Below are 9,568 nucleotides of genomic sequence, written 5' to 3' on the forward strand. Positions count from 1 at the left end.
CTACTTTCCAGGCGTCTTACAAACAGAGCGGGAGTGTGGAGAGGAGGAGGCGGGGAGGAGGCCGGCCACCTCGGTAGCCGTGGCAACCACCACTTCCGGTCCGTTCCTCTTTCCGGCCCACCTCGGCTCGGCCCGCGCGAAATTTGGATCCCTCTGCCCGTGGCCACCTGCTCTCGGGGGAGGACCGGCGCGAGCCGGCAGAGGCCGACCTCCAGGCACCGCGGACTCTTCTGTGGCGCCCGAGCTCGGTACTTCCGGTGGCCCTTCGCCGCGCGGGCAGGCGAAGGGGGCCCGCGTCGCCCCGGCTAGGAAGGCGCGGGCGTGCCGAGGCGGAGGCCTCCACCATGCCGGCCCGCTGCGTGGCCGCCCACTGCGGCAACACCACCAAGTCCGGGAAGTCGCTGTTCCGCTTCCCCAAGGACCGGGCCGTGCGGCTGCTGTGGGACCGCTTCGTGCGGGGCCGCCGCGCCGACTGGTACGGGGGCAACGACCGCTCTGTCATCTGCTCGGACCACTTCGCTCCGGCCTGTTTTGACGTGTCTTCAGTTATCCAGAAGAATCTGCGCTTCTCGCAGCGCCTGAGGCTCGTGGCGGGCGCCGTGCCCACCCTGCACCGGCTGTCCGGCCCAGCACCCCAGGGGGAAGAAGAGGGAGAGCAAGCGGGCGGCCCTGAAAAGAGAGGAGAGCCCCAGGCGGTGAGGCAGGCGGAGGCCGCCCCGGGCCCAGCCTCCTGTACGCTCCTCCCGGCCAGGAAGAGGGCTGCGGCTTCACAGGTAAAGGGACACCAGGAGTCCCCCGAGGGTCGCGGGAGGACCCCCGGACTGTGGCTCGGCTCTCCCACTAGTGTCACCTGGGGAAGGTCACCTCGCCTCGACGCGTTCTGTTTTGCCATCTGTAACATTAGGATCTGTTTTCCCATCTGTAAAATTAGGAGTGTGCTGTATTGGTGACCTCAAGGTCCTATAGAACATGAACACTTTGGAACTATAGTTCCTTCTACCTCTTCCTCCCCCAAACACACACTCTCGTAGGCTTTTTTTTAAATAGAAGGGGTTTCATTGGGGCAGATCTCAAGGAATTGGGGTGCTTGAAACTGTCTTTGCGTAACATATTACATAAGCTGGAGGAGATGTCCATTATGACTGCCAGAATGATGGGGAGGGGGCAGGTTGAGGGGATGTGGGGCTACTGAGGAGGAGGGGGCTTGCTGGTAAACCCCGCTTCTTTCTTCTTGACTAGCTGCCTTTAAGTTAAATCATCTAAGTGAGCTCAGTTTTTCCACCTTGCCCTCTTCTGCTATTTCAGTAATCCTCATAAGCGTAGATTATACTTACCTTGCCTCTGGTCACGATCTTCTTCCCCTCTTCCCATCTTAAGACTCCCCAGCCTTCTTTGAGATCATCAGACTTCAGCCCTATCACCCTTAGGTAGATTAAATCAGGACTGTTAACTGGATCTAAAAGGTGTTCAATTTCTAGAGATGGGAAGACAAGTCAACTAACTGATCTGTAACTGATGTTTTGACTTTGAATATTCAAACGCATTCCTAGAATTTTAGAGCTGAAGGGAAACTAAGTGCTCATCTAGTCCAAACTCACAATGTATACACAAGGATGCCAGTCCTGGAGGTTAATAATTTCCTCGTGGGCCTGTAATATTTGTTCTAGGTCTAATTGTCAGAGCAAAACTTTTTTCTCCAATACCAACCTGCTTCCTACATTGGAGTGGGTGCTTAAGACCCGTTTAAGGCATCCTGACATTTCTAGGATAAAGAACAAAATTATTAACACAGCCTGCAAGTCCCTGTGTGCTTTTTGCCCCTGTCTACCATACCAGTCCTATCCAAGGCCACTGTCCTTGTTCAGTATACACCAGTCATGCTGATCTTTTCCATTTTTGAACATGCTATATTCCTTCCTACCAACAAGCCTCACTCAGCTGTTTCATGTAATATCCTGCAATTATGCTGCTCCCACTCCCCATCATCATCAATTAAGTCTTTTTACTTTAAAAATCAGTTCAAACATCCTTCTCTTTGACCCCCTAATTATATACTTTCTTCATATATTTCATATGCTTCAATAGCACATATACTTCAGTAATACTCATCACAACTGTCACAAAACAATTGTGTAGTTCGCTTAATATTTGTCTTCACATTAGAATGTAAGCTCCATGAGAGCAGGGATCCTATCTGACGTGTTCATTATTGTACTGGCAGTACCTAGAACATTAATTTGCAGATTTTAGGAATTCAATAAATATGGAATTGTGGAGTGATTATGTGACCATAAGAACACTTTTTTGTAGTATAATAGAATGTTCAGTTCTCTGCCAGTTTCCTTTCTCACCAAGCTATAGACCAGTCAAGACATCTGCCCCTTCAATTATTTATCCACTATCACTACCTATCCAACCTTTATCTAAGCACATACAGGTACATCTATAAATAGATAAATATAAATATTTATATTTATATAAATTGGGAGAAGAAAAGTCAGGCTAGTGAAACAAAGATTTTATACTATAACAAAGGCTAATGTGGAGGAAATCCAGAAAAGATACCAAAACTATTTTCCAATTAGTATATCCAGCCAAAATTTCTAACAACCCATATTACATTAATACACTTGTCGAGTTATTAGGAAACTATGTGTTTTCATAGTAGTGACTTTAAATGTATATAATGTTAAAAAGAGTTTAGAGTTGGTAGCAATACATTGGTAGCCAGGTCTGGACCGAGAACCCCAGTAACATTGCTAAGACGGTTTGCTTGTGCCACCTCTGAGTCCTTCCACCACTCACTATTTTCCCAATTCCGGGGCCAACTGACAGACAATTTCCAGGCATTCTACAACTTTTACCGAGGAGCTATTGTAGACACTGTTCTGGATGTTTGGTGCTACATGCAGGTAAATGCAATGGAATGTTCCTTATCTGTAGAGAGTTTGAAAAAAGATTAGGGACTATCTCCAAGGGGAAAGGGGGCCCTGAGGAGCACTATGCACTGATATTTTGCTTCAAGAGCTAAGATTATTGTTTTTCCTTAACAATTTTGCATTCTTGTTTTTTTATCCAACCATAGGTGACATAAGTTCCATATATATCTTAGAATTGGTTTGTCAACTTCCACAAATTATCTACTGGGATTTGATTGGGACTACATTGAATCTATAAATGAATGTGAGGAGAAAGAACGTATTGGCAACACTGATTCTTCCAATCCATGAATATAGTGCATCCCTCTATCTGGGTTTTTACATTTCTCTTAAAAATATTTTATGGCATTCTATGTAAAAGTTCTGCACATCTTTTATTAGATTTATCCCTATTTGATTTTGCTATTATAAATAGTATTTAAATTTTTATTTTTTTATATATTTATGTAGATAAATTGACTTCTGTTGACCTCGTATCCAGAAACCTTATGTAACCTTATTTATTCCAATAATTTGTAAATACTTTTGAATTTTCTTCATGTCTAAAACATGTTGGTAAATACTTTTTGATGTTCATGCTTCTATTTCCTATTCCTACTACACTAACTAGACACTTTAGTATGGTGTTGGGAACCAAAGAGGTGATGAGGAATCCTTTTCTCATCCTTGTTTTGAGGGAAAGCCTTTAGGCTTACCATTTGATACGATTTATGCTATAGGTTTTTTTTGCAGCTGTTCTTTATCCTAAAAAGAAATATTCTCTGTTCTTAATTTTTGATACAGATTTAATCATAAGCGATGTGGAATCATATCAAGTGCTTTATATATTTTCTGAATCTATTCATGATCCTATATTTTGTCTATTATTCTTTTAATGTGGTGAGTTATATTGCCTGGTTTTGAAATACAGAATCAAACTTTTCATGGCTGAAGTAAACACAATTTGGCCAAAGTGTAGTACTCTTTTTTTACATATGGCTTCATTTGATTTGCTAATATTTAGGATTTTTGCAAACCTGGTCTATAGTCTTTCTTTCCTGAAATTCCTTTCTCAGATTTGGTGTCAAGATTATGCTGACCAATTTGGAGTTATTTCTTCTTATATAATTTTCTGGAAATATTTCTATAAATGGGCATTATATAGCCATTAATAAATTTGGTATTAATATTTGGTATAGTTCAATGATAAAGATACCTATCCTGGAGTTGTCTTTGTGGGAAGATTTTTAATGATGGGTTCAATTTTTAAAAATAGTTATAGGGTTATTCAGTTTTTTGTCTATACTTCTTTTGATAAATTGTGTTTCCTATAAATTCATTAATTTGAATTTTCAAATATATTGACACAAAATTGCTTATGATAATCTTTTATCTTTTGAAATTCTTTATGATATGTAATTTTTGCTTTCTCATTTCATTTTTGATCTACTTCGCCAAGTGTATATCAATTTTATTAGTCTTTTCAAAGAATAAACTTTGCCTTGTTGATCTTTTCTCTGGTATTTTTTTTTTCTTTTTCATTATTTTCTATCATTTTTCCTTCCATGTACTTTTTTCAACTTTGAGTTTTTAGTTGATGGGTTCGATTTGTACATTACTGAGCTAAATGGTTAACATAGATCTTTTCATATCTGCTTTTCCATTAAATAAACTTGTTAGAAAGTGGAAAACTTCACTTACACTAGGATATCCTTACATATTCAGATGTGATATTTCATACAAAGAATATCTTAAGAATAGCTAACTTGCTTATTTGAAGACAACACACTGAATTACCACACTTCAAATTTTGCCTGGCTGCCTAAATTTTTTAAAACACTTTTCTCCAATATTTTAAAAATTATTTTTGTAAGATTGTTTTTAGAGTAATTTTAGGTACACAGCAAACTTGAGGGGAATATAGAGAGATTTCCCATTTTCCCACTGCACCCACCCATGCATAGCCTCTCCTGTTATCAGCATCCTCCACCAAAGTGGTACATTTGTTAGAACTGATACACCAACATTGACACATTATTATCCCCCAAAGTCCATAGTTTACATTATAGTTCACTCTTGGTTTTTCTACTTCTTAAATTTTTATTCACTCTTCTTCCTTTAACTTCTTAAGAAGTTAAATTGGATCATCGATTTTCAGAATTTTCATTTGAATGGACATGGGGGATAAGTTTCATATGCTTATTTCACTATTGTAGAATTCCCTAGAGTGGTATTAATGGAGGAAAAATTGACTCCTGAAATGAGGCTATGTTAGAAATCTTTTGTGGAATACTTTTTTGCATGATGTTAATTCCAGTCTAAATTAACCAAGCCTAATCAATTTTCCTATACCCTTTTATGCATCTAAGGCCCAAAACTCCCTTGTAAGCATGGCATTAACTGAATCCCATAAGTTTTTGATGTAGAGTATTATTATTTAGTTTAAACTATCTTTTTATTTTCACTATAAATTTATCTTTTAAGTTTATCTTTTCATGGGTTATTTAGAAGTATATTTTAAAATTTCCAAGCACACAGGCGTGTTGTAGTTCTGTTTTTGTTACAGATTTCTACGTCAATTACAGTGTGGCCAGAGAACACATAGCATATGAATTTAATCTTTCGAAATTTATTGAAACTTGTATTAGGCAAAATATAGGTCAGCTTTTGTAAATATTCCATATTCACTTGAGATGAATGTGCGTTTTGCAGTTGGGTACAATGTTCCATATATGTCTATTAATGTTTAAATGTTCTATGTCCTTTTGGAATTTTTGTCTATTTATTGCATTGATTACTGGGAGAGACATGTTAAAAATCTTCCACTGTGATTTTGAATTTACATATTTGGTCTCTAATTCTAACAGTTTTCGTGTTACATACTGCTAATATAGCAACATCGGCCTTCTTTAGGTTGTTTTGGCATAGTATATCTTACTACATCCTTTGACTTTCAATCTTTCTGTATCCTTACTCACTTATGTATGGTTGCCCCTTTGAAGAGAATGTATCTTTTTCCTCTAGCTGCTTCTAAGTTTTTCTCTTTGTTTTCCAGCTTTACTGTAATGTGCATAGGTGTGGCTTCCTTTGTTTTTATTTTGATTAATACAAATAGTACTTTTGTAAAACTGTGTCTTAATGTCTTCTGTCCATTTTAGTCAATTTTCAGATGTTATTTGTTCAAATATTGCTTCTGTCCCATTTTCCCTTTTTCTCTGGGACTACAATTCATATCATATACAATACTTTTTCATTTTATCTGCTGTCTCTTATGATCTTTTCTATATTTTCCATCCTTTTGTCTCTCTCTGCCTCACTTCAAATATTTTCTTTTGACACATGTTCCAGTTGATCAATACATATTTGGAAATTCTGCTTCTTAACCCTTTAATATGAAGAAGTAATCAGATATGTGCACAAAAGATTTATGTTCAAAGGTTTCCAATACAGATTATTTTAATAAATTAGAGTATATCTGTACAATAGATTGTATGCAGCCACAAAAATTATGTAGATTATTTAATAATATAGAAACATGCTATATTATAGGGAAAAATGATGTATTAAAGGATATATAAAAGGTTATAAAACAGATTATCCCAATTTTTAAAAAAATAAATAGCAAAAGACCAAAAAAATTCCAAACCATAAGTTGTTAGCTATGGATAAAGAGATTATGGCCAATTTTTAGTTTATTTTAGTTTATTCTCTGCATGCAAATTTTTCTCAGTGATAAAATGTATTCTTCTAATGGGAACAGAAATTATTTTTTAAAGCCTGAGTAAATAACTAAAATGCCATTTTTATCAAGCATAAATCTGTTCTGTAAAGAAATAATGAACTTATTGTAGACTTTTGGCTTGGCTTAGAAGTAGATATAGCCAGTGGAAATTAGTCATAATTATAAACACAAATAAAGGTAAGACTTACGTTTTGATTTAAGTCCTCAGTAATATTAGATATAATTATTTCTGTTACAGAAGGACTCTTCACAAAAGTATCTTTAATGTCTTGCTGTGTTACAGTAACCATAGATGCCAGCTAAAATATTTTTTCAGTGGTCTGAATGCACTTGTCACTACCAGGCCACTAGATAAAATTGCAAAGTACTTTAATTTTTTTTTAATATATAATTTATTGTCAAATTAGTTTCCATACAATACCCAGTGTTCATCCCAACAGGTGCCCTCCTCAGTGCCCATCACCCACTTTCCAAATTTTGTTTTTGTTTCTTTATCACGTCTTATTTTTTCTTCTCACAGGCCCCCTTACACATTCCAGATATGCTTTCTTAGCCTCTTCCATATTATTTCTAGGTACTCAGTCGTATGTTGCCTTCTAAGTATCCAAATCCTCCTCCTTTCTACCTCTCACTTCCCCCAAGAGTCAAAATTTCCATTTCATGTTGTATTTTTTTTTCTCAAGAAAGCATAAAAACATTAAAGCCAATCATATTATTGGATTAAAGCATTTCTCTGCAAGGTATAAAGGACCGATGATTGGGTTTTCTAGAGTAATGCTACTGCTACACTATCCAATAATTTAATGCTAGTAGTATTATCTCTTACAGCAACTCATTTAGGGGGAAAAATAATGAGTTGTAAGCAAATAGCTTACTAGCTTATAGATTGCGGTTTGACCAGAATGCTTAGCAATTCGTGATTACAAATAGTAAGGAACAGTATGGCAGAGTTCTTAAGAACTTGGACTATGGAGCCAGCTTGCCTGGGTTCAAATTCCAGTCTTCCTAATATGTGACCTTGAAAACTATTATTTATAGTCTTTTACTACTTCTCACTTTTGAAAGATAAAGCCATACTACTTAGGCTTACCTTTGATATAGTTCTCCTCTGATTCATATTTTTAGATTACATGTGAAAATGAAATTACGCAAACACAGGTCCGCGCTGATAATCTATCTCCTGGTGTCACTTCAGTACCTACTCACTGTGAAGAAGGTCCAGTGCATAAAAGTACGCAGATTTCTCTGAAAAGGCCCCCTCACCGAAGTGTTGGTACGTTTTGACTCTTCAATTCATTTATAATTGAATTAATCTTTTGTATATGAAAGATACATGACAAGCCAAGTGTCATTCATAGGCGATTGTGTTCGTTCCCTTCAGGTATTCAGGCCAAGGTAAAAGTGTTTGGAAAACAACTGTGTAATGCCACTACTCAGACAGATGAATTGCGGTCTGGAAGTGCCTCTCTCTTTGACATTTACTCCAGTGACTCAGAGACAGATGCAGACTGGGACCTTGAGAGTGAGCAGAGCGGTTTGTCTTGCGTTGCTGTGCAGGTGAAAGAAGAATCCTGTTAAAAACGTGACATCAGGTGACTTGACGTGTTGTAGGTTCTCACATCTTTGCTCACATCATTACTTCTTTGTTCCCATAGCTCTCTCGCTTTGAAATAGTTGAGGATCAGCAAAATTTGTTTAGCTCTAAGGCAAAAATGTGCCCGCCTGCCAAGATAATGAAGATAATACTGTCCACAAATCTCCCCACCTCCCACTTGCACCTTTTTTTCTTTTTTCTTTTTAATCCTTCGTGGAAATCGGATTATAAAACAGAACCACAATAGCAACATTTCCAGATCAAGATTAAGCACTGAATATTTAAGCTTACTGCAGAAGCAACACCCATATGGGACTTATTTGACATTTATAAGCTGGAATGTCACTATTCTAAATTTGAAGATACTAGTAAGCACAGCCAAGTCTGATACTATTAAATGACCTGGGGGTAGAGTCAGGAGATTTACCCTTGATTATGATTTTTTTATGTTGTATATTTATTAGTTTGTCCATTTGTAATACTCTTCAATCTGGGGATCAGTCCCCGTGCGCATTTCTGGTGAAGCTATGACTCGTGCAGAAAATATTCGAAGGGAATTAATTGAAACAGAGACAGAATTTCATATACTTAGATTATCTTGTTGATGAAATCTGCATTGGTTCCTATTGCAAGCAACCAAAGCTTGATTCATTTAACACTGAAATTATTAACATCGTGCAAAAAAAAAAATTAGCACATTTCTAGCATTATCCCCACTTCAGGAATTAGGTTTTCCTCTGTTGATACCACTCTATTGAATTCCACATTTGGGAAGTAAGCACGTGAAACTTAGCTGCTCCATCAGGACAACGTCCATGCCAGTTTTGTACCATGAAGAAATTTGTTACAGCGGTTTCTGAGAAACTTATTAGAACTCTAGTCTTCTAGTGAGAATAATAAAAACAAATGTCCATTTGATACCTCACATGTCTTGTTGTGCATGACTGGAAGAACTTGCATGCTTTGTATCCTAGAAGATTTAAACGATATACCAAAGCGATTTTCTTCCAAAGCCAATTTCATGTGTGACTTAATTTGAACAGTGTAATTTTAATAAAAAAGAATAATCAAACAAAATATTAGTAGAAGCTGTGAGCCTGAACATCGTTGTGTAAACATTTACCATTATTATTATTATTATCATTATTATTATTGCTGCTTTGGCTTGACTTTGAGATGACTGTTTTATGTTTTAAGAGACCTTTATGTTTTGTTTTGTTAATTTTTTTTTAATGTTTATTTTTGAGAGAAAGAGAGAAAGACACAGAGCATGAGCGGGGGAGGGGCAGAGAGAGAGGGAGATGTAGAATCCAA

The 9,568-nt window shown here is 37.4% G+C and overlaps 1 protein-coding gene across 1 annotated transcript; it reads left to right on the forward strand.

Moving 5' to 3' along the window:
• Positions 1-214: 214 nt before the first annotated feature.
• Positions 215-9,342, forward strand: THAP10 (THAP domain containing 10). The gene is made up of 3 exons (XM_045449238.1): positions 215-773; positions 7,786-7,933; positions 8,042-9,342. Exons 1-3 carry the CDS (start codon positions 345-347, stop codon positions 8,236-8,238), a joined length of 774 nt encoding a protein of 257 aa, XP_045305194.1. The 5' UTR covers positions 215-344; the 3' UTR covers positions 8,239-9,342.
• The last annotated feature ends 226 nt before the right edge of the window (positions 9,343-9,568 follow it).

The sequence above is a fragment of the Leopardus geoffroyi genome, chromosome B3 (assembly GCF_018350155.1).
Source record: "Leopardus geoffroyi isolate Oge1 chromosome B3, O.geoffroyi_Oge1_pat1.0, whole genome shotgun sequence".
Lineage (NCBI taxonomy): Eukaryota > Metazoa > Chordata > Mammalia > Carnivora > Felidae > Leopardus > Leopardus geoffroyi.

Bases quoted from the DNA above. Each gene is read 5' to 3' on its own strand.
- THAP10 (XM_045449238.1), top strand. From the start codon at position 345: ATGCCGGCCCGCTGCGTGGCCGCCCACTGCGGCAACACCACCAAGTCC. The intron at 774-7,785 runs GTAAAGGGACAC...TCATATTTTTAG, and splicing joins AGAGGGCTGCGGCTTCACAG to ATTACATGTGAAAATGAAAT. The intron at 7,934-8,041 runs GTACGTTTTGAC...CGTTCCCTTCAG, and splicing joins GCCCCCTCACCGAAGTGTTG to GTATTCAGGCCAAGGTAAAA.